Source organism: Musca vetustissima, unplaced genomic scaffold, assembly GCF_032173495.1.
Source record: "Musca vetustissima isolate MV318-11 ecotype Yass unplaced genomic scaffold, APGP_CSIRO_Mvet_v1 utg272539, whole genome shotgun sequence".
In the NCBI taxonomy this organism is placed as follows: domain Eukaryota; kingdom Metazoa; phylum Arthropoda; class Insecta; order Diptera; family Muscidae; genus Musca; species Musca vetustissima.
This window is the reverse complement of record NW_026879517.1, coordinates 1-26,373: the sequence shown is the minus strand read 5'-3', so window position 1 is coordinate 26,373 and position 26,373 is coordinate 1. Positions and strand designations below refer to the sequence as shown.

The 26,373-nt window shown below is 34.9% G+C and overlaps 1 protein-coding gene across 1 annotated transcript; it reads right to left on the bottom strand.

Moving 5' to 3' along the window:
• Nucleotides 1-1,150: 1,150 nt before the first annotated feature.
• LOC133324430 (bifunctional heparan sulfate N-deacetylase/N-sulfotransferase) lies at nt 1,151-25,359 on the bottom strand (the record flags this gene model as incomplete). The annotated part of the gene is made up of 3 exons (XM_061533272.1): nt 1,151-1,366; nt 15,068-15,420; nt 23,490-25,359. Coding segments are annotated over 3 exons (2,326 nt in total), but the record flags the coding sequence as incomplete, so codon positions are not given.
• Nucleotides 25,360-26,373: the final 1,014 nt, after the last annotated feature.

Here is a 26,373-nt window from a genome sequence, read left to right as displayed (position 1 = left end):
TAATGCTTTTCTACTATGATAGTAGTTAACGAGGAGGTTGGTTGTCACAGATTCGCCACTGGGACGACTAGGACGACAATATTTATATTTATTTGAGTTTTTTTCTTATTTCGTTTTCTCATTATTTATTATTTGTTTAATGCTTTACATACTAAATACACATACATAGATCTACATATGATTGGATTTACATTTACATTACATAGTATCCTTGATCCTTGCTGCACAGGTTTACCGCCGCACACAACAGTCCGGGTCGGTAAAGTATGAGCACAAGTAAGCAAGATGTCATTGTACAACTAATTTTAAAATGGCTTCATGTATTCGACTCTACTCATGGTACACTAAAGTAACTATCAATGTAGTTGTTGTGGTCTCCATCTGTGTGTGTGTGTGTAGAGTGGGGTGATTAGGGTGGTGAATAGAATAGATGGCAATTTGATGATGGCGATGTCCAACAAATTGTGACCTATTTTGTAATGCTATCCATAATGCAGTGAGTGTGTGTGTGTGTCTGAGTGCTTTCGATATGGTTACATTGACGGAAAATGGCCAGAGGCGAGGAAGAAAGTTGGATTTTTTCTTCGAATGCATTATTTCTACCCCATTCTATTGTCTATTTGTTTTGCAAAATAGTTACTGTCAATATATTGCCCTTACACACACTAATGCATCCTGATAAACCATTCTATGCGTTTGATGCCGCTCATTTTTTCTTAGATTTCCAACTGAAAATTGTTATTTTTCCATGAGAATGAGATATTGTGCTATCATTCATCATCTTTATTATGCAATAGTTACGCTACATAGGTATTGGGCGGAAACATAATTCTGGAACACAGTATACTCATCATCGCTATTGCTGGCCTAAGAAGTTAATTGATGATGGAGTTGTTGTTGCTGTCGATGATGGTAGTGTTGTGGTGGTAGCTGGAAATGTTGATGTTGAATTGGATAAACGTGATTATTGTAGTGGATACCGTGGCCATGACGATGCCGGCGACGTTGATGTTGTAGCACCACGTTCGCTTCTTGTTGACCTCGTGAACGTAAAACTGCTGCAGGCTTTTTAGACAGCTGCGTTGCTAGAAAGTTTGACTGCTGGCGACGACGATGGTGGTGGTGGAATTGGTCATGGTGGCTGTTGGTCTTATTCGAATTCAAATGTTTGTGAAATGTCGGCTCGAAGATGAACAATTGCAAATGCAATTGCTTTCGCAATCTTGCACGCAATTTACGCTGTTTGTGATGATGCTGCTGCTATCACGTACCCGTCGAAAGGTCATCTTTAAGCCACTGCGGAATAGGACGTGCTCCAAGTTTCTTTAAGAGTTTTACAAGTGCTGTATTGTGACTTAAATAGTATCTGCAAAGAAAGGGCCAGCAAAAAAAGAAAACATGAAAATGGCATATTTCAAACTTTGGAATGTAATAAATAAATATACAAGTGAAGAATGTACACAATTTATATAAAATTCTTGTATGAATTGCTGAGGGCATCTTGCTTATGAAAGAATACGTTTTACAGAAATGTTATGCAGGGAGTAGAATAAAATATCATTATCAACCAAAAATGTAAGATTAAAATTTGCAAGTTCTCTATAATTTGTTTTGATAAAATCTAGGGCGAACATATATTTTATTCGGAATATGCTGTAATACCATCCATACCTGTAATATTTCAAATTACGTACAAATCCAATAGTATATAAAAAATAAAAATCCCCAAATCTAGAAATTTGAATCCAAATGAAAATACAACATTACAAGTTATATTTTTATTATATTCAAGGGGAAAGAATACCTCGGGAGGTAACCTTAAAAGACGTGGCAATATTTCCCATGTGAGTGTTCATAACAACATAAACATAATTTACAATGTGTATAGATCATAAAATATTTAAGTGCCTAACATAAATATATTTCCATAGATAAGTGCGCGTAAGTGATAATACTTGTGTGAGCTGCTGGCGTGAATCAATATTATTATTAACATAGCAAGGGAAAGTAGTTCTAGTGATAAGTGAACAGAATGAGATACCCTAAGATTTCTATGACAGTCTAGCACTTTCTAACACCGTTGGAATTTTCCGGATTCCGATGTTCCAGTGAGGAGTTATCATGCCCGCCATAAAAAAAGGACTTTTCTTTAATCACCAAAAACAACAACAACCAAATTCTCAACCAGTGGTCCTTCGAGCCGGATATTCTTAAATAGTGGTCATTCGAACTAGATAATTTCTCAAACAGTGAGGAATATTTTTATCTAATACGTTAACCCGCAGTATACACTTTGAGGAGTCATTTCGGCCTCCTTTTCCAGAAATGATTGAAAACTCATGTAAAGTGGTTATAGCAAGTCAGAATATTCTACAACAATGTTCGCCATCAAGTTCAACTATTAGTAAATTACCAAACAAATTCTGCAAAAACATTGCAAGATGAAGACACCAACAAATTGGTCGAGTGCCTGGAAGAGGCCAGATTGTCAGAAGTTTTCCCTTATTTAAAAGGTAAGTTCGATTTGTATCATCGTACATATTCAAGTTTTAATATTCCTGGGTAGCTGCCAACGTTACCTTTGATAGCTTGCAGTACTTAGATAGGGATGATATAAAGGAGCCTATTCCAGAAATAGGAGCCCGTGCAAAGTTCCGCAGCAACGTCTTCGCATGGAGAAATGAAATGGTAAGTTTTTTTTCAATATACTTAGAAATTTTTTAAAAAAGTTGACTAATTTTTATTATTTAAAAATTTTCAGTTCGTATTATCTAACAAAGTTTCGACAATTCTAATCGGGATGAACTGAACAACTTAATTGTTGAAGAAACTAGAAAAAAGAAAAATTAGCCCCTCCGGCAAACTTTACTCAAAATATGTCAATACCATAGTAAAGAAAAGAAAACCAGAAGGCCCTCTTTTTATTACTCCTGCAGATGTTACTAAAGAGTCATCACCAGATATAAAAGAAGAATTCTGTGAAATAGATGATTCAGCATCGCTAAGCCGAGATTCGTCGAATTGGTGTGATGTTAAGGAGAAATGACAAAAAACATTCTGTTTACGGTGCAAATAGCTGAAGATACTAAACCGTATTGACTTTTTAAAAGCTTGGTCTAGATATACAGATGTCAGAAGCCCAGACTTGGTAAGTTAGTCTTTATTATTTAATGCCCAGCGGGTAACGTGTATCTTATTTATTAGATTAAACTGGATTTTGACATACTCTATGCAAAAAAAGAAGAACATATGTATGTATTCTAAATAGGACAATTTTATGGACAAAACACAAATTTTACGAAACTGAACTGCGCAACGACTATTGCATGGAAGTTTTCGGGATTGCTAAATCCACGCAAAATAAAGATAATCATTGTTAGCAGCAAATGTAACACATTTGTTTCAGAATTCGATATTTAAAAATACACTGATCATTTCAGATGCTCAAGATTTTATCATTGCATCTTTGCTAAATGGAGTATTGCCTTGTACAGCACGATTCCAAAATAGTTCCGGCAAATATTGCAGAAAATCTACTATTGCAGATGCTCAGGAAAGACAAAAATATGTATCTTAAGTGTATCCATTAATGTACAAATGTATGTAGAATTATATCGATATATGTGAGTATTTTTTTGAAATAAATATATTAATGCTGGATTAAATTTTCATTTATTGTGTTCATTTATTACATTTATCTTAAGGGGACCCCCCATTCTCGGGGTCAAACATTTTCTTGATTTAATTCGAATCTATACTAATTCAAGAATGTCGCTACAAAATTTCAAAAGAACTCTTGAAGATATAGCCGATTTATTGTGTCACCATCAAGTGACGGCTAGAGGGCTTCTCAAACTTTGAACGCGTTTTTCTCTTTTGTGATGTGCGGGCACGATAACTCAAAAACTAATGACCCAATCGATTCCAAATTTTTACACGTTTCTCCATGAGTGTATAGCTATCGTATGAACTAGAATAAAGCCAATCGGTGATGATCTTCCATATTTTTTAACTTGGTTTTTGGTAAAAAATAGGCGATTTTCCAAAAATATTTTTCCCCTTAAATATGATAAGTAACTTTTTGCACCTAGTGTGAATATATAATTTCATAATGGTTCAATATAAAATCAAAGTAGAAAAACCTTGTTGTAAAATGGTTTCATTCTTAATTTAACATTGTTTCAAAGTCAATTATATAATGAACTACCTTAAATTAACAATATTATTCCATTTTAAATTTTGCATTTTAAAATCAACGTAGTTCAACATTGAAATAAGAATTTCCTACGTTACTAGACTTCCATTAATGTTTTACCTTCATTTAACATCGTTTTTGTTGATTTTAAGTTGTTTTTTTTTTTCCTGGGTGCAGACATAAAAAACATAATGTTTCTGCTCCATTACATAATCAAAATAATAACTTAGCCATACCAAAAACAATTGGGGTCGTCTGTGCACAGAACCGTACCAAGACGGTACTATTATGTTAATGATGAACTAGTTCACTATAGACCAATAAGGGAAATTTTCCGTTTTTAAGTTACAATACAGGGCGCTATTCTATGAACTTTAGCTATTTAAATCCGTGTTATTGAAAAGATAATATCTAAAAAATCATCCTTTACTGTGTTATTCACATGTGTCGGTTTTCACTGTTTATTCTTCGTCTAAAATTTAATGCATTTTCGATTTACATTTGTTGGACTCTTTAAATATTCTAACTTGCAATATGTCATTAAATATTTTTTAAATTTGATTTCTGATCAATGGTATGTAGCCTTATGCTGAATGTTTGGTATTTTTCCCTTTGAAAACCAATGCAGTCGTTTTATTATTAAGTAAAAGTAGATGTAAACTATTATCCTATGTAAAAATTTAAAACAAAACTAAAGTTTTTCCAAGAAAATATTTTTCAATGTGTTGTATACTTCTACCCAGCAATTTACATTCTACAAAGGGAAAAAAACAATACGAAGATGATTTTCTCATAATAGGATTGCTTTGATAGTTAAACAACTTGAAGAAGATTATCATTCTTCGTTCCATTTTTCTGTTTGTTTTTTTTTCCACTATGTTCTTTAGCTTTACAGAACTCATCAAGAATGTAAACAATACGATGAAATGCAAAAAAGTGCTTGAGTGAAAGTTCCAAGGAAGATGAAATGCAATTAATGGCATAAAAATCAGATTCAATGAGTCTTTGGGTAAAAGTGTTTTTAAATGAGTTTTACTTTCCCTCTCTATCTCCCTCTCTTTCGTTCTGTCTTTATTTTTAGTAATTTTCTTTGTAGCTAGAGATGGTATTTACCGGGTAAATACCCAAGGGGTGGGTAAATACCCATTTGCGGGTATTTATTTGGGAATTTACTATATTGACTCGGTAATACAACATCTTACACCCTATTTCCGGGTTTCTGTTATCAAATCGATTTAGAATAGATAGTTTTACGATACCTTAAAGACGTGGGTAAATACTTGGGTAAATACCCGAGTTTTTACCCGAAAAATGGGTAAAAACTCATTAACTGCCGAACCACTTGACATAGGCGGCCAAAATTTTGCACACATGTTTCTAATGACAAAGCAAATATAGAAATCCAACATGGGGTCCCTGGGTCCAAGTTGTGATATAGCCCCCATATAACCGTACCTCCCGATTTAAGGTATTTTTGCCTATTAGACACATTTTACAACCAAATTGGCTGTAATTTGGCACAGACTGTTCTTGTTGGGTACCAAATGTCCATGCAACATTTTATGTATGTAGGTTCACGTTTACTGGTAGCCCATGTTGGATTTCTATATTTGCTTTGTCATTAGAAACATGTGTGCAAAATTTTGGCCGCCTATGTCAAGTGGTTCGGCAGTTAGTGAGTTTATACCCATTTTTTGGGTAAATACTCAAAATAGGGGTACTTTGTATGGGGGCTACCAGTAAACGTGGACCTACATACATAAAATTTTGCATGGACATTTTGTACTCAAAAAGAATACTCTGTGGCAAATTACAGCCAATTTGGTTGTAAAATGTGTCTAATAGGCAATAAATACCCAAAATCGGGAGATACGGTTATATGGGGACTATATCAAAACTTGGACCCAGGGACCCCATGTTGGATTTCTATATTTGCTTTGACATTAGAAACATGTGTGCAAAATTTTGGCCGCCTATGTCAAGTGGTTCGGCAGTTAATGAGTTTATACCCATTTTTGGGTAAAAACTCGGGTATTTACCCAAGTTTTTACCCACGTCTTTAAAGTATCGTAAAACTATTCATTCTAAATCGATTTGATAACAGAAACCCGGAAATAGGGTGCAAGATGTTGTATTACCGATTTAATATAGTAAATACCCAAATAAATACCCACAAATGGGTATTTACCCAATTTACCGGGTATTTACCCTTTGGGTATTTACCCACTGCCCATCTCTATTTATAGCACATCTCACACACAAGAAACTACATTGAAAAAATAATAAAAATAAAAGTGGATATAATCGGATACATCATTACGTATGAGTTATGTGAGCATGTGTGCGTATGTGTTTGCTGATTTTACCCATACCACTCTGCTGAATGAAATGTGCACATTATCCATACGCACCAATGCCCACGGTTATTGAAAGTCAGAAATAAGTTGTACGACACTGTCTGTAATAATGATACATTTCCACATGTCAACCATCGCCTGCATGTGTATGTGTGTGTTTGTACATCACATATATTTAAGGCGTAGGTTATAACGCCAACCTGAGGCTGAATAATTTCTGTCAGACAATCCTGCGGTGATGACATGTATATATAGGTATATGGGCAATATTGCAAATTTTTTAACATAGCTGAAGCGGTGGTTCACCCCTTTATAACTCGGGAATTACTTACGTATATGAGAAAAAGTGAATAGTTTTGGGTTAATTGATCTGTCGATGCAAACTGTTCATGATATTGACTTCCAAAATTTATTTAACGTAAACAAATGTGTAAAATCAAGTTGAGACGAACCAGTTTTTTATGTTCTCCATCGATTTGTGATTAAGCCACTCATTTCACGGTCTTCGTGTCGAAGTAAAACTAGAAGCCAACAAAATGGGGAATACACTCCTTATGCATCATTTTTCAAAATTTTAACTGGATATAGCTTGAAATGATGCTTACAATTTGAAGCGCGTTTTTGTGTTTTTTTTTTTAATTTTACCTTTAGCTTTAATACGTACAAAAATCGATTATAAGATTATTGTAGTCGCGAATCTGAGTAATTTGATATATATTTTGTGTATGTATTATGCACACTTTCAGAGTAATACTCAACCGAAGGTGGGCATTTTGTGCGATCAAATTTCTAAAAAACCTATTTTTCGGACCAAATTTTTAGATGTGTCAACTGAATGATATGGGTACCTGCGATCAGTAAGGTTTTTTAGGTTTCGGATGATATAAAATCTTCTTCGTGAAAATCCATCGATTAGAATGACGGGAACTGGCCTTCCAAAAACACGAAATTTGGCAAAAAAATGTTTTTGAAAATATGGCGGATTTAATTGCATTTTCTGTGGATCATTTCCGCTTCAATAAATGACCAGGTACGGATTTGATCTTTTTCGAAAACAGAACTTTAAAAACTTCAGCCGAAAGAAAGATGTACCCAATTTATCTCAAAAACAGTGTGAGCTGGGTCATCCATGGTTCTTAATGGACCGCAATGAAATCGGTATAGATCGATGTATATTTTTAGGGTGCACACCGAAATCGGATGCGCGTTAATGGCATATGGAGTTTTCGGAAGTTATTCGCGTTTTACGAGTATTTGGGTACTTCAATGCCACGTGTAGTAGGGTAAACTGGGGCAACTTCGGCACTTTTTGTTTAGAGCTCTATATTTTAGTACTTATTAAACAGATATAAAAACTTTATGGCTGATTATTGTCCTCTGACACTTAATTATAATAACTAGTACCAAAAGGATATACAAAATTAGTATTCAGTAGTGTTTGGCGGGTTATTTGGGATACCATTTGTATTTTGTTTTTGCAAAATAGTCAGGCTTAATCCCAGTTTGTTGTTTTTATAAAAAACAACTATTTATTAGTGGGGAATGTATGGCATTGTCCGCCGAGGGGTAAGGCAGGGAAGACTATAGTTTGAAAGGTTTTTTTGTAAAGAAGCTATTAATAGCTTCTGGGGAGAATATCCCAACAAAAAACTAAGGGAACTGATGAGGATCAGTGGCGAGATCCGAAACTATAGTCTTCCCTGCCTTACCTCTCGGCGGACAATGCCATACATTCCCCACTAATAAATAGTTGTACTTTATAAAAACAACAAACTGGGATTAAGCCTGACTATTTTGCAAAAACAAACAAAAATGTGCCCCAACTCGGTGTAGCTTCGGCATTTGATGGGGCACATTCGGCACCATAGTCATCGCTATCAGTCTGGTTGAAATTCAGATCCTTTAAAGGCTGTATTTGGTTTTAATACGCGGCACAATGTTTGAATTTTAGGGCTATATTTTCTAGCGGCGGACGTTGAAATCTCAAGGTCGCACACACCATCAGAAATAGGTTTTATCCGGATACTGAATTAGTCTGCATTAAATTAAAAATATCAAATTCTTCTATCTTATTAACTTGCTCCTACATTGCTCCAAATTCTAATCTAGAAATTTACTTAAAACACTTTGAGATTATTAAGGAAATTACATCCTCATATTCAACAAATACTGAATTGATTTGCCTAGGTGACTTTAACCTGCCTAACATTACATGGATCAGGGGTGAATATTATATTGATTATATACCTGTTGCATCTACTGGCATGGATATGTTATGGGAGTATATTTATGACCTATGTTTATTTCAAATTAACAGCATCCGAAACGTTAAAGATAAAATTCTGGATTTAGTCTTCACTACAACTTCAAATGTTTCCCTCTGTAGGTGTTTGCCTTTTGTGGAACCAGAAGATAATTACCACCCAACTTTGAGTATTAATTTGGAATACAATCAATTAACGAATGTCGCCCCAAAAACTTGTAAAATAAAAAAATTAAACTTTGCTAAAGCAAATTTAGTATTGCTTCAAGAAACGTTATCAAGCATTAATTGGTTCAGTAAGGGTAGTATTGATAATAAAATTTCATGCTTTTATAAACTCTTAAATGATGCACTTTCAATATCTGTCCCCATTCAAAAATATACCATCGATAGAGGTCCGGCGTGGTCCAACCCATATCTAAAACCTTTAAAAAATTCTAAAAGTAGGCTATATAAAAAATTTAAAAAATGCAACTCTACATTGAATTACGTAAATTATTTAAAAGCCCGAAATTCCTATAACTATGAAAACTCTAGAAGTTACGCAAGCTACTTAAATAAAATGAGTAATAGTCTTCATAATAACCCCAAAAATTTTTATAACTTTGTAAATTCTAAACGTAAAGTACGGGAATTTCCTAGCAGTATGAATTTCGGCTGTAGAGAATCATCTGATATTAATGAAATATCTGATATGTTTGCAGATTTTTTTCAAAGTACCTACTCAACATACTCTACAAATTCATCCTACAACTACAATATTAACAAATTAAATAACTTCCTCCCTATTACTCTCACGGAAGATGAAGTCTTAAATGGACTGAAATCGTTAAATAACTCTAAATCACCTGGTCCGGATGGTGTTCCCGAATATATCCTTAAATCCTGTGCTCATGAATTATATATTCCTCTTACTAATATATTTAATGCGTCGTTGTCTTCTGGTTATTTCCCTTATTTTTGGAGATCCAGTTTTATAATTCCCCTTCACAAATCTGGTAGTAGAAGTAACATTGAAAATTATAGAGGAATTGCGAAATTAAGTGCTATCCCCAAGTTATTTGAATTACTTGTAACACGTAGGTTATCCCACATTGTTGCCCCTCTAATATCTCCATGTCAACATGGTTTCTTAACTGGGAGGTCAACATTAACTAATCTATTAGAGCTAACATGTTACGTCCATAATGGTTTTGTGAATAAACTTCAAACAGATGTCATTTACACTGACTTCAGTAAAGCGTTGGACACTGTAGCACATCACCTATTATTGTATAAATTGGACATCATGGGGTTTCCATCATTATTCTTAAAATGGATAACTTCATACCTACAACACCGTACACAAAAAGTATTATTTAATGAAATTTTCTCTAAGAACATAACTGTTACTTCTGGTGTTCCACAAGGCAGTCACTTAGGTCCTGTTTTATTTGTTCTGTACTTAAATGACCTCCCATCAGCTATTACAACGTCAAGAGTGCTAATGTTTGCTGATGATGTTAAACTTTTCTCAAATCTTAATTCTTCAAATCAATATATTTATTTACAAAATGATCTGCATTCCCTTGCAAATTGGTGTAGTTTCAACGGCATGTCTCTCAATCTCAAGAAATGCAAAAAACTATCTTTCTTTAGAACACGACATGTGTCTTGTAATTACTCAATAGGATCGTACACATTAGAAAATGTAGACTCCTTTGTTGATCTTGGTGTTATTCTAGATAATAGACTTCGTTTCCACTTACATATTGAGGCTTGTGTTAATAAAGCGAAGTCGTTGGTCTAAAGAGTTTGATGATCCCTACGTGACCAAACGTCTCTTTGTAACTCTTGTTCGACCTACCTTGGAATACTGTTGCGTACTTTGGAGTCGTCTCTACAAATGTTATTCTGACAAAATAGAATCCGTTCAAAAACAATTTCTTCTTTTTGAGGTTTACCATGGAATACAGATTTAGCTCTCCCGCCTTATGAAAATAGATTGAAACTTATAGATCTCCCAACTCTTGAGAGAAGACGTTTAATGCTCCGCGTAGTTTTTATTACTAAACTTTTAAGAGGCAATATAGCTTCGAGTTTTTTAATTGGAGAAATAAAATTAAATGTACCTCCACGTAACACGCGTAACTACATTCCACTTAAACTTTCTTTAGCTAAATCTAATTATGAATTAAATGATCCCTTTCGTGCTATATGTGAGGTTTATAATAAGCTTTATAATTGTATACCATTTTACGACTCTGTAGATGCCATAAAAAATGCAATCCTTCGTATGTAGTTCTTTTGTCCTTGTTCGTAGTAAATACATATATGACCGGCTGAAATTGTTTGTAGCCGGTAGTTTTCATACCATCATATCCCTCCATAGTCCGGACTATGGGGTGTACGTGCTCCTCTCGTTATGAGGAGGTAACCCCCTCGGTCGGCAGGGGCGGGAAAGAGTGGCGTGGGAACGATCGATAGAAAAAAAAGACAAACTCAAAAATATTTTAAGGAAATTATATTGCACTAACTGTATATGGCCGAATGTGTCCCACTTTATAATGCCGAATCTACCCCAAATGTTCTTTTTATAATTTTTTTCCATTTTTTCTATCAGTCTTGTAAAAACATTATATCACACTGACTTATGTGATTTTGATATCATTTGATTCATCATCATGATTTAGATTATGCTGATATTTTAAATTAATTTTTAGGTTGATACATGTCATTAATATAATGAAAATATTGAGGTAATCTCCTATATTTCTATTATTTTTCTCATATTTCGCGAAATTTTTTCACTATATGTGTACCAAAAATCATTGATGTACCACCAAAACAAAAAAGCCGATTTTTTTGAAAATGGAATATTAAAAAATTGGCAATATTGCCCATATATGTATATATACAAGTTCATCGTTCACATCACTTAAGGCAAAGGCAAAGAGTAGAGTAAATAAAAAGAATAATTAACGAGGTAGTATACAGACGTACATATACAGTGAGTGTAATAAGTATTTTGCCTCAATACAAATTTGAAAAAATCCAATATATACGCCTAAAGCCAGCATACTAAAGATGAAAAATGAATTATGAATGATGGAGTACGTTTGTGGACATATTTAGATCGTATTTCTGCAAGAATCACAGCGAAAGACCTATTGGTCTTGAAGATATCGGCCGAAATATATAACAACCCAAAAATGTTTATCACAAAAAAGTATTTTGCTTTTTATTATTATTTCAGAAAAAATTTTTACATAGAACACGTTTGGTCTTTTTATAGTAGCCATTGCGGGTAACCACATACTATAAGTGATTTGGCAACGATTCCAATAAACCACGGCATTTTTTCGCGACTATTTTCTCACATTTACGTTCAATACATTCTCTAGCAATATTTCATTTAATATTTGGTAATTTCTCGTCCTAATCTCAAAATGAGAGTATTAAATATAGTCGTCGCGGCTTAAAAACATCCCAAATATGTTAAGAATAACAAAAAGAAAGTTTTACAAAATATATCGCGAGGACAGGGCCTTTAAAACTTTTAAAAACAAAATCCGACAAACAAATTATTTAAAAAATTATCGCGAAACCCCATTTTTCTAACTTCGAAAACTTTATGGTTCATTATTACTGATCTAGGAACCAATATATGCGATGAAAATAGCAATAAGGAGGTCAGATTCAAAGATATGAACGGTTTTCTGGCAATAGAAATACATCTTATTTCGAAAATAAATAGATCGAGCCGTTTATTCCCTACTGCATTTTATTCGCAACTGATGGTGTTAATCGGATATAAAATATTGAATGCGTATTCGTCACCAGCTACTTTTTTGTGATAAACATTTTTGGGTTATTATATATTTCGGCCGATATCTTCGAGACCAATAGGACTTTCGCTGTGATTCTTGCAGAAATACGATCTAAATATGTCCACAAATGTACTCCATCATACATAAGTCATTTTACATCTTTAGTTTGCTGGCTTCAGGCGTATATATTGGAATTTTTTCAAATTTATATTGAGGCAAAATACTTTTTACACTCACTGTATGTACTAATTTACAAGGCAAGGAATCTCAACAATAAAATTTTCATGGAAATCCCAGCTTCTCAAAAAATAAAATGAAAATGTAATTAAAAATTTCCTCAATTTTCTTTTCATTACCACCTATGGGGGTAGTGGGGTTACCAAATAGATAGACGTTGTGGTGGATGTTGTCAACAATTTTGTTTATAATTGTCATTTACTCTGAAATTCTTTAGCGTCTGAAAGACTTTAACTGCGAATGTAATTAAAAAATTGCTGTTATCCTTCAATTTGATTCCGTTAAATTTCATCATTTGTTAAATTTGATCCTTTCGTTGTGACTTCATTATTTACTCTTACCATTTATTTTTGGTTAATTAAAATTTTATTAATTTATCATGTCCGAGATATGCTTGAGAACAATTATTTCGAATGTCTCTACAGGAAAACTTATAACATTCGTAATTTGTCATGTAATAAGGAAAAAAATTCTCCAAAAGCTGTGAATAATGATGAACTAGGAAATCTTTCAAGAATACTTTCAAGTGGTTATCATTAGACGTCGTTCAGTCGTAAAAGCCCTAGTCATTTCCCTGCAGTCACTGGGGGAAAAAATAAATCAGGACTACCGATTTGTTATTCATGTATACAAAACTATCACTAGAATAAAGTTAAAAAAATGTCCTTTGTCATTACCGTTCTCCTAAACTGTCAAGCCATATTAAATTGCCAACTCAAAAATAAGCGATTCCAAGTAAATCCGCAAGAGGATTCCAGGGTATAGTTGGAGAAGTTAAAAAAAAAATCAGCATATCAACAAAGCTTGGTCCCCTGCAAAAGTTCACCGAATAACAAATTACTAACGAACGAAACAAAAGCACGGCAAACAAATGAGATCAGAATGACGACAACGTTCAAGAACAGAAGCTGCTGCCAACCAACGTTGGCACTTCTGAGGAAGATAATATTGTCGTAGTATCCACAAAAAAATGACGAGAAATGCAAATCATTTGAATATGCCAACATATCTGCTTTACCTCGGCGAATACGAAAATTAACGTCCATCCGACCAACATACAAAAGGGAATATACGAGTATTTGTATGTATATAGGGAATGAAGCAGGATAAGCAAAAAAACAGCTCTCCTTTTTTTAATCCACAACAAAACGACAAATAAAAGGTGAAAGAAAAGCTAAATAAACAAAACGAAAAGAAAATATAAAAAAATGAAAAATCCAACCATGTGAAATGAACTGAAGGAGCAGACACATCCATCATTTCCATAGTAGAAATTTCATAGATGTGGTTCATCCCTCAGCTATTTAATCTAACCCAAAAAAACTGATACAGTTTTACTGCCACGTCAGACATTTAGTACGACTAACATAAAAACCCACATTAAGCAGCCACAAACGAAATGCGGAAAAATACAACCAAACGAAGGGAAGAGTGGATGGAAAAAAACTCTGCAACCATCCATCCATCCTGCCGACCGTTCAGTCAGCCTGGCAGCCAGCTATCCATCATTTTCAATCCCAAGTTAATGATATTCACTTTTGCTAGTCTATAAATATGACGAGTGGCACAGTGTATGGATTATGAAGTTAAATGGCAAATATGTTAATCTTTTTCTGGAGGAATAGATGATCTCACAACGAATGAAAATTATTAAAACCTACTACAAAACAGGTGATTCGGACACAGTCACATCGTCCAACTACGGGTATGTTAAGATACACATGAGAATCGTCAAGTGATTGAAGGAAGCCCATTACGTCCACAAACTGTAACTGTTTGATCCGAAGGTGTGATTACTTCTTCGAAAACGACTGGCAACCATTCTGTCAATTCGAAACGTTATTGTCTTATGATATCCAACCTGTTTGCCTGTTACTGAGGAATTTGGGGTTTATTACAAGAGAGACCTGGCCGCTTATCATGCACACAAGACCGTGTTTATGCAGATAAACCTGCAACTTTAAACCCAACATTCGTCACGTTATGCTTGAGATACCTCCCAATATGTGTCGAAAAGAGGTCGAAATTGCCTCAAAAAAATCAATGCTTGCATCAAAATATTTTTTATTTTTACTTTTGAAACCACTGTCGTAAAACCCATCTATGTTTACCATACACTGTGGCAGTTTTTCTTCCCCTTTGTTTGTCAAAGAAGACACATTCACTTTCTTCACATTGCTATTTAACACTTTCATCAATCACTTACCGTTGCAATAATTTAGCGCTACGTTCATCCATGAGTGGATATTGACGTCCCTTTGATTTTCCCAAACATTTATTACGCTTCTCGCTGACCACCTGGCAGAAGAAACCCTTCTTTACGTCGTAACGCAAATGATTGGAGTAGTCGAGAGCCGGTTGGATTTTCAAAAAACGCTGCAAATCGTTCATCACATCGACAGGATTGAGACGCAGTTGTTCGCCATCGATGATGTGTAGCTGCTGGGCTGGATAATAGGAGAGCCAACGTTCAAGGTGTTGTGCGTATTTACCAGGATTAAGGCAACGATTACGTAAATCCCTGAGTGCTTTTGGTGCTGAATCAGAAGCCGTTATGACCTGCAATAAAGAACAAGAAGAAGCCAAAAATGAAAACGGATTAAGTAAGCAGCTAAGATGAGAATGAGGATATTTAAATCTAAAGAATGTAAATATTTGTTTAGGTCCAAATGCCTTTAAGGATATTTGAAGTGTTTTACGCAAAACAAATAGACAGATGCTTAAAGGCGATTAAAAAGAATAGGTAGGTACAGATATATAAATTAATAAAATTATCCTTTTGATGATATGTAGTTTAGTGGCAATGGTTTTAAACCGCTTACTGGTTTTAAAAATATGGTTTGTTCGGAGGCATAATCGAGACCGGACTTCAACACAAATTACCGAATACCTACTCAGTCCAGGCAATTAATTTTAATTTTTTGAATAGAACCGTTTATAATTACAGATCCGGAGAGTATTGTCATTAATTGTAAAGTTTAAAATTATAATATACTTCATAATTAATTATTTCTTTATAAACATTAAAAAGCATGATCTGGCCTACTTACATATCCTTTAATAATTTAGGTTGGAGCAACAATTATAAATGTAGAGCAAGGCTCTCCACACTAATACATGTATGTAAATGCTTGTTATTGTATTTGTTTCAAATACACAATTTTCAAATGTATTTTTCTCTCTTATTAAACTGTGAGAAAAATTGTAAAAACTTGTATTTCAAATTTTAAGGCAGAAAAACATTTTGTATTCAATGCAAATATGCTTGTTAATGATATATTTTTTTCTATATAAAGATAGATTTGCTTCTGTTTTGCCAATCCCCATTGTATTTGTCACATATTTCGACTTTTTCTGAACTAATTTTGGCGAAAAATTTCCTAATTTTTTCGTTCTGTGTATGAAAACAAAAAGGAATGAATGACAATTTTGAAAATATTTTTCATTTTCAAATGTTTCTATTTATACCCCACACAACTATGTTGTCAGGGTATTATAGCGTTGTGCAGCCCCAAAAGTTTGTAACGCCGCGAAATATTGGTCCCAGACCCACCTTAAAGTATACCGATCGTCATATCTCGACTAGCTGAGTCGATCTAGGCATGCGTGTCCGTCAGTCCGTCTGTCCATTCTAATTTGTAAACACGATACAGGCCACAGTTATGGAGCAATCTTCACGAAATTTTGCATGTAGGATGGGTTCGGCCAATGAAGACTCCTATTGTTTTTGGAAAAGATCGGTTAATATTTAGGGGATGAAATGGACCAAAAACTTTATTTTTGTCGTTTTTTCTGGCCGCTCCAGAGGCCGCAATTATGGCACAAACACCGCGATTTTTTTCTTGTTTTAACATTGTGTGTGTGAGAGTTTTGACACACACCGACTGCCCATGGGACCTATTTTGGGCACTGCTGATGTAGAGTGTACATTTTTAAATTACATATTCAGTAGTTTCCGGAGTATATTTTGATATGATGTAGCCTGCCCTAGGCGATGAGGCTTCCATCTATCGTTGACTATAAATAACGTCTCCTTTAATCTTGTGCAGCCTCTGGGTGGTGCTGTCCTCTGAAATTCCTGCTTTCAATAATTCCTATTTTTCCCTTCACGTGTTAATGGTTTTTTGTAAATATTTGAACACCGCTTTGAAAGAAATTTTCACCCACGGTAGAAGCAACGTCTCTTTGTACTGTGGTCGGGGTCCTTGCTTGTTTTAGTGTTGACATTTTCCTCTGGGAGGTGCTTTCTTCTGTCATTACTGCTTTCCTATTTTCCACTTCATGTGTTGATGTTTGGATCGTTTTAAGAAAAATAAAATTGATTTTATGTTTCGTTTCATAACTGTTGATGAGACATGGATCCACCACTATACTCCAGAGACAAAATAACAATCCAAACCCGTGAGCGGAGCAGTATAGTCGGACGGGCCGACCATACGATACCCTACACAACTACCACGGAACTCATTTTCTGCGGATGTTTATTCCGAACCTGGGCAATATTTCGTGATATTTGCACCCTCTTGCCCGATTAGAGGTAAACATCACCATTTCCTTACACTGACATATTTTCCGAATATTACGAGTGTTCAGTACATCTATTGTCCAGATTCCCTTCACCGTGGGTTGTGTTGTGATGTTCGGCTTTCATTTGTGGTCTATAGATTGACTCGAAAATAACACAAAAAAATAAGTTTTCGGTCCACTTCATTCCAAAATTATTATCTGATCGTCACCGAAAATTATAGGCGTTGTCCTTGACCATAACTGGAACCTCATGCAACATTTAAAAGCGACCAGCGCTATAGTTCCGCTGTCTAGAGTGATAATGGGTTACTAAATAATATACGAATACGGAGATACCTGTACATACGACGATATAATTGGTAATAATTTAAAGGTCAACCACTCCTCTTGGATAAATTGTCAACTTCTTGGGTCTATGTCATTCAGGGGTAAATATATACGCTATAGAATACAAATTTTGTCATTTTTCACACAAAAGTCAGGGTCCATTTGACCCGCTAATTATTGACCGATTATTGTGGCCTCTGGAGCGACCAGAAAAACCGATAAAAATTTAGTATTTGGTCCATTTCATCCCCTAAATATTAACCGAGCTTTCCCAAAAACAATAGGGATTTTCATTGGCCAAAAGCCATCCTACATGCAAAATTTCGTGAAGATTGGTCTATAACTGTGGCCTGTATCGTGTTTACAAATTATAATGGACAGACGGACGGACGGACACACATGTCCAGATCGACTCAGCTTGTCGAGATATGACGATCGGTATACTTAAAGGTGGGTCTAGGACCAATATTTCGCGGCGTTACAAACTTTTCGGGCTGCACAAAGCTATAATACCCTCACAACATAGTTGTGTAGGGTATAAAAATGGACTGAAGCTTTGAAGTGTCCCAAAGAAGACAAAAACAATTCAATGGACTGGTAAGGTTATGGCAACGGGTTTTTTAGGACTTCAAAGATTTATTTGATTGCTTTATCGATTTTTCATCAAGACAACGCACTAGCGTTTAAGAGTGTTTTCACAATGGCTAAAATCAGCGAATTAAAGTACGAGTTGCTTGACCACCAACTTTATACTCCTGATTTAGCTCCCAGTAACTTTTACTTGTTCTCAAATCAAAAAAAAGTCAATTCTGGTTAGCATTTTACCTCAAATGAAGATGCAATCAGGATATTATACTGAAAAAAATATATTTTTTAAAAACTAACTATTCTTTTTCATTGATAGGTTAAGAAGTTTCCGAATCGCCCTCGTATCGTGCATACATACAATAAAATAATTTCTAGGCCATAAAATATTTTTTGAAACTATTTACATGTATACTTTATCCTACAGGTGATCAAATACAGCAAAATAATTGTGCGAAGACACTACAAATTGCACAAGACACCAATAAAATAGAACCAACCACAATATTATCAGCCTTATTCTGGATGTCAATTCCATGTGAATTTACTCGCTCTTTCCCTTCGCCTTATTCTGAACAACATTTTCCTGTGAATTTTTTCGCATTCTCGCTTTCGCCTTATTCTGAATGAAGTTCGAAAGCGAAAAAATCCGCTTTGGGGAAAAATTAGGTATTCTGAATGAGAGAATGAGATGAAATTTTGTGCGAAATTTTTCGCTAATAAATTTAAAGGGAGTTGACTACAAAAACATAAGTAATATTTTTATGAAAAATATTTACACAATACTTATTCTATGACGATTTAGAATATTATAAATGATAGTTAGCAAATTTTTAACTGGAAAACAACCAATAAAATGCCATTGGAAATCCTTTTGATAACGATGCATGCTGAACCAAGTATTGCCAAGAAATGTATGAAGGCAATAAAGAATATTTAAGTCGAGTTTGATTTTTGAAGGCGAAATACAGACATTTTGGGTGAGGATCTGTCTCTCAAGAAAAACATTTTAAAAATTATGGAAAGCCCAAATTTGCCTGATGAGCCGCTTAAAAGTGAAAAACTTAAAATTATGAAAGAACAATTTAAAAAAAAAACAAATCATAACATAACAGGCCACTTTAAGAATTTGGGAGATAAAATATCGGAATTAAATAAAAAGGCACACAATTATGCAGTAAATTAATAATAAACTGTGAATTATTCGTTGTGTTTTTGCCATCATAAAAAATGTTCTTTTATTTGTAATCTATTGTAGTTGTTGCAACAAATTGCATCAAAACAATGAACAGCTGTTTCACATGCCATATTGTAGGTTGCCATATTTTCAAACTTTAATTTATTTTCTTTTAATTACAAAGCATTTATACAGCGGATTCTTGATATTTCACATTTGTATTGCTATATAGTTTAAATAACAATAAAAAGTAACAATTTTTAATAACAAAAATCAATAAATAATATATTGAAAAATGTTACACCATTAAATTACAATGGGGCAACTCACATTGCAACTTAAATTACAATATGGCCACACACATTGCAGCTTAATTTACGATATGGCAACACGAATCTTTTTTTCAACCACCATTTTCGAAAACTCGAATCCGCATCTCGCATTTTTTGCATCTCCCTATTCATTCAGAATAAGGCGAGAATGTGAAAGCGAAAATTTTTTACATGCGAGATATCTCCCTAGCAAATATCCAGAATAAGGCTGTATGTGTTAAGTGTCATCTTTGAGGTAACTTGTCAATGTCTCTTAGATGTAATTGTAAATGATCGAATCGAAAGAACTTGCAAATGCTAAGACAATTTTGGACAAATTCCATTTTAACTTGTTGAAGTTTTTCAAGCATATCCCAATATGAATTAGATGGCCCATTTCATTCATGTTGTCGACATAAGTATCATGACATTCACATTTTGGAAACTTGATCTGTTACTAAATTAAAATACCACAAATATGTAAATACCACACATTACATACAGAATAAGTAAACTTTTACATTTACCCACAACTCAATTTCAATTACATATTTATGGTTAATGTTTAGTGCTGTTGCATTACGTCATTTAAGGTATTTGACTGGTTCCGCAAATGTAAGATAAGATGTAATGCTTTGGCTAGACAGTATGTATGACCAAATTAACTGTACGTTGTGTGGTACACACCTCCTCCTCTATGTGATTTTATACTTAATTACTATTTGTGAAATTGAACATTTGTGAAATTTATATATTTTCAGTTATTTTGGCTATTTATAAAATATTTATTTATTATTTATAAAATAGGCATAATCACAGTTTGTTGTTTTCATAAAAACAACCATTTACTAGTGGGGAAAGCATGGCCTTGTCCTCCCGGGGGTAAAACAGAGAAGACTGTTGGTTTGGATATTACCAATGATCCTCCTTAGTTTTTTATTGAGGATATTCTCGCCAGAATCTATTTATGGCTTCATGACAAAATATCTTTTATTATCAAATGTCTCTTGCAACAAATCGAAGTACTTAGCTAACCAACGATATAAACTGCCTAAGAATTTTGCTGGTGCATCAGTTCGTGGTTAAAAAGACATTTGTAAGAAAGGCCATCGTTGTTGTTGTTGTTTTTTGTAATTAAAGAAAAGTCCCTTTTTTGATGGCGGGCATGATAACTCCTCACTGGAATATCGGAATCCGAAAATGCCAACGGTGTTAGAAAGAGTACATGAGTAGCTCTCGTATGAACTAGGATTATTGACTTCGCTCTAAAATTAACAAAATGGCGGACGTTTGAATTTTTTTTTTTAGAAAATCGCCGATTTTTTACCACAAACTAAGTTAAAAAATAAGGAAGCTTTATCCTAGTTCATACGATAGCTATACACTCACAGAGATGTGTATAAACATTTGGAATCGATTGGTTTATTAGTTTTTGAGTTATCGTGCCCGCCATTCGCGTTTAAAGTTTGAGAAGCCCTTTATCCGTCACTTGATGCTGACACAATAAATCGGCTATATCTTCAAGAGTTCTTGAGATTTTCACTTGAAATTTTGTAGGGACATTCTTGAATTAGTGTAGATTCGAATTAAATAAAAAAAATCAGTTACACAAACTAATGCCAAAGGAAATTTTAAGGGTTATAGCATCAATCGACGCCTTGATATGTTCTCTGTGTAAAATTTTGCGAACATCTGCGACCGTTCATAAACGTAATAGTTTTTGCCGATAATATGAAAATAGTCGTTGTAAATTGTGTTTAAAAATTTAATAATAATAAAATTAAAGTTGACTTTGAGAAACATAGCTGATGATATAGCGGCATCTCCTAATGTTTGGGGTTTCGGAGATTTTGCTCGAGTTTTTCAACCTAATTTTTTGTATTTTAGTATTTTGAACTACCATTGGGTTTGCAATCTTTGTACCAAAAACTATCAATATTTGGTAGTTTGGGGATTTTGAATACTTTTTTCAATCAAATTGAATTTTATATATCCTTAATAGCTGATATTTATTTATTTCATAAAGCCACTGATCTAATATAATTGAAACTTTGCACTGACATTGGTATTATCCCAGGATGGCTGGTATTGCAAATGGGGCATTTCGATACACCTTTTGCTTTAGCTCCCATATAACGGTACCCAAAAATATTTGGTATTATATGTTTTTCAACCGAATTGACTGTAGTTTACTAAAATCTCCCCATCAAGGCCCAAGTTTCCGGTTATCCCCATATGATATACAACAGAATTCTCTGCAATTTGATTTTTCAAATTCTTATGGGTTGCCAAATCTTCAATGTCAGTTTACGGTTTGGTATAGCTCGCATAGAACCGTACCATCTCACTTTTTTGGTATTTAAAAAAAAAAAAGTTCTGAAAGGCTGACTTATATCCAAATTTGTGCCCTATACTTATAGGTCCAAGTTTTGATATAACCCAACATAAAAGTTCCGCTTCTTTCTCGATATTAAAAAATTTGTAACCGAATTTTCTCATGGAAGTGGCTATGCTTTGACATATCGGATACCTGGTAAACAAAAAATAAATTTAAAAAAGTCCAAATTAAGTTTTCCAACTAGTGTGTCTGCAATTTGAAAAACTATTTTCTTGGGAGCATGAAAAAAACCTACTTCCACACCAAAACATAGTCCCCATTCGAATCGACTTAAGAAATATCGAATGCACTACATGTGGTTGAGGAGTCGCAGCAGCGTAAAATTTACACTAATTTAAACGTTAGGTATATATAGAGTTTTCCGATGAATATATGAATATGTTACCAAAAGAAGACAAGAGACAAAATCAAAAATTACATATTTTGTATTTATAAAATGGCATTTAAAAGTGGATCGTTGCAAATTATTGAGATATTAACACGTTCGAAGACGTGAATGCTATATCATTCAATTTTATGTTGAAGCATATTGATATAAATACATTTGGGAAATAGTGTACGTTGAAATCACCGATAATCTATGAAATCAACGGCACAATACATGTCAAATCCAACTATAAAAGTTACAGCTAACAAATGTCTATCTTTCAAATGGAAATATCAGATGACCTAGGTTGCCATTGGCAATACCAGAAATATTTCAATTTTATATCCTCAATGTTTTATCATTATTTTTTTCTGCTCAAAATGGAATATATACTTGTTGATGTTTTTCCTTATCCAATAAATACATTTTAGAGCTGCTATTCAAACAACATTGATGTGTTGTTTTTTATTTTTTTTTGTTTTTGGTTTAGATACGAAGTCATTCACCGAAGCACAAGTTCGCCACCTTGCACCACATAACAAAAATACACTGCCACCACCACTCCCGCTTTGGAGTTCATTCATTCATAGTCTCTCACATTTCTGTGTCATTCCTCTATTCATCAAAAAAATTGTTTCGTTTGCCTAAGCCCCCAACAACACAACAACAACAAGGCGGTCTGACATGTTTTCATTTTCACTGAATTTGAAATATTTTTTCATTTTAGTTTCGTTTATAACGACAAACCTTCTTCTTACTTCGATAGATAATATGCCATGCTCAGAAAATAGTTGCAATAATAGAAATGATCAAATAGAAAGTAGTGTAGTTGGAACCGAGTCCTTTCAATGTGGGATTTCAAAATTTATGTGATATTAAATTTTGAAATCCCACATTGAAAGGACACGGTTCCGTGAATTTCCAATCAATTCTTACCTGATAAAAACTATAATTATTCGCTATCGCATCACCATGGGCCCTCTGATGCTGATACCACGAATAGGCCCTCTTCGCCGGCGATATTAAAATGGTTACAATTTTGGCATGTGGTAGCAAAGCATGCGCCCGCTTCGGTACCATTTCACCATCGAAGTACGTCGCACTCTTCTCGAACATGTAATGTGTTGTGGGCGCTACGGTGCTGGTGTTCGAATCGAAGGACGGAAAGAAATCCATGTACCAATCTAGGCCTCGGTAGTAGTTGTTGCCATTGAAGAATTGAATTTCTTCGTAAGTATCAGGGCTGGGAATATTACTAGCTATGCTCGAGTGCATGGACAGGAATGTGTAGAGGGCTGTGGTTCCAGTTTTCTGAGGCCCAATGACCAAAAATTTCGGCAATGAATCACAGTTTTTCGTTTTCGACCATATCTTGCGATGGCGGGGATCATCGCAGGGATTACCCCAGACTGGATCCACCTCCTCGGGATGCAGGCGGAAGTACATTTCGGCCAGTTGGATGGGCGGAGCGGAGGCCAACTTCAGATTGGTCCAACACTGTAGGAATTTGATAACAGATTGGAAGGTATATAAAGCTAAACGATCGGAACCATAGTTGGACATGTGCGTCATAAAAATGTTGATGGGATTATAAACAATGGTTTGAAATAGTTCACCACCCTGTATGGACTCGTCGAGTTTATCTCTTCCGCCGGGATAACGATCAATGTACATAGTGTGCGTGAAAAGGCCACAGGTCTGTCTGGGCAACACCATGATATTGCGGTGAATGAAACCTCTTCGTAAACGGGCCGGTCGTAGATGGGGATACTCCTCCGTGGAAGTAACCTTTATACACCAAACCTTCTTCCAGGCTTCATAGAGTATTTCATGGGCTGGATAGACACCAGAGTGATGCGGTGATATCGAATACCCTGAATCTGTGGGTATGTTATGTTCCTCGGCAAATGCATGGTTCAGCTGCATTTCCGAAATGAGCAATGTCAGGTTGTCGTACAGGTGGGGCTGCTGATGTTTCCACATGTGGGAGAACCACGTAAACTCTTGTACGTTTTGTAGCAGGAAATCATCACCTAAATTCTCTTCGCGGGTGCCATGGTGAAAATATTTCCCTGAGAAGCCTAAATTGAAACGAAAACCGGGAACCATGGCGGCTATGATTTTCTGCGTTGCTATCAGGGCACGGACATCGTCTGGACGCAGACGTGTGCCTTTTTCACCGACAAAGATGTCATCGATATCCACCAGGATCATGCGTTCCAAATTAAGACTCAATTGCCCATGGCTTAAGTAGGAAAGGGCGTCCAGAAAGAGTAGACGATGGAGCCAAAATTTCAAATTACTACCGAAGAAAATACGCTTTATGCCATCGTATTGACCATGATCCTGCAGCACGGTTGTCAATGGCAAATGAACCTGACCACCGGCATCCGATGGATAGTCTTGACTATTGCGCTGAGCCCATTCGATGGGCTCGTATGTGGAATGGTTGTGCTGAAATACAGTCCAATCATCTCCCGGTAAGGCACCCCATGATGTTTCGCCTGCACGCGTCAGGCGCAGTACTGGTGAGGCGGGATTTAAACTAGCATCTCTTAGCCTAAGGTTTGTATGTACAAAGAGGGGGAATCCCTTTAGTTGAGCAGCTACCAGTGTCTCTTCGCTGGGACTAACAAATCCCACAATGCCCACCGAATATTCACGGCAGTATTTATCCAACAGTTCTCGATTCCATTTATCCATGTGCAGATATTTGTCGAGATTTTCGAAGACAATAACACCATAACGTCCCTTGTCCAGATTTGTTAGCGAGGGAAGACTTTTGCCAGCTACTTCTATTTTGTACCTGTAAAGAAATGTAAATGTGTATTATTTTACGTGTTAATAGGATTTTCAATCGGAATTCACTAGTAGCGAATAAAAAAAATGTTAAATGATGTTGGAATATTAGGAATAAAACGGGGGTTTGAGTGGAAAGGTTCGTACTTTTCCTAATAAAATAATAATATTGGATGCCGTACGAACAGGTATTGAGATGTGGTATTACTGGCGGTATTTAATTGGAAGAATCGAACAAAGTCTAAACAATGACACCGAGATTATGGAAAGTTTAAGGCCTCTGAACTGTGATTTTCATTTAAAATTTTACAAAAATCAAAAAATCCCGACAACAATTGTTTATAAACAATGTAAATGATGTACATTCATTCATTTATTTCTATGAATGCGAAGTATCAGTCCGCTATTATATGTTGATCTTACTCTCAGCCATTTTCCATTATCCGAACGTCAATGATTTAATAACTTTTCATATGCAGTTGTTACTCATCTTCGTCGGATGCTGTCAGTAGTGATAAAAGCTTCGTTCGGCATGGGGGCAGGCAACAGCTGTAGGAGCGAACAGTCGAGCCCTCAACTGCAGCTGCCACAAAAATTTCATTTGGAGCAGTGAAAGATTTTTTAAACCGATTTATAGTCACTGTCGTTGGGTGTTAATAGTGAATTGTTCTCTTTTCTTTCTTCTCCTGTGTTTTCTTTGTTATTTTTGTATCTTTTAAGCTGCAATGCAATTTTGCCACATCAATTCCCATGTACACTGGTGGCCAAAACTAAAGCAACAAAATTGCAAGGTTAATAAATGCCGCATAACTTTTTCAAAAAAAGAAAGATATGGTGATGGTTTTTTCAGTCGTAAATCGTGTACTTTATTCACTTTTAAACAACAAAAGCAGTAATGCAAATTCACAATGAAATAAATAATATTTTATAGATAAGGGAATGTTCTCAAATTTTGCTTGGACAAAACTAAGGCAACTCTACAGTGGCCTATGTTTTTATTTTTACACCTATATCGATTCTT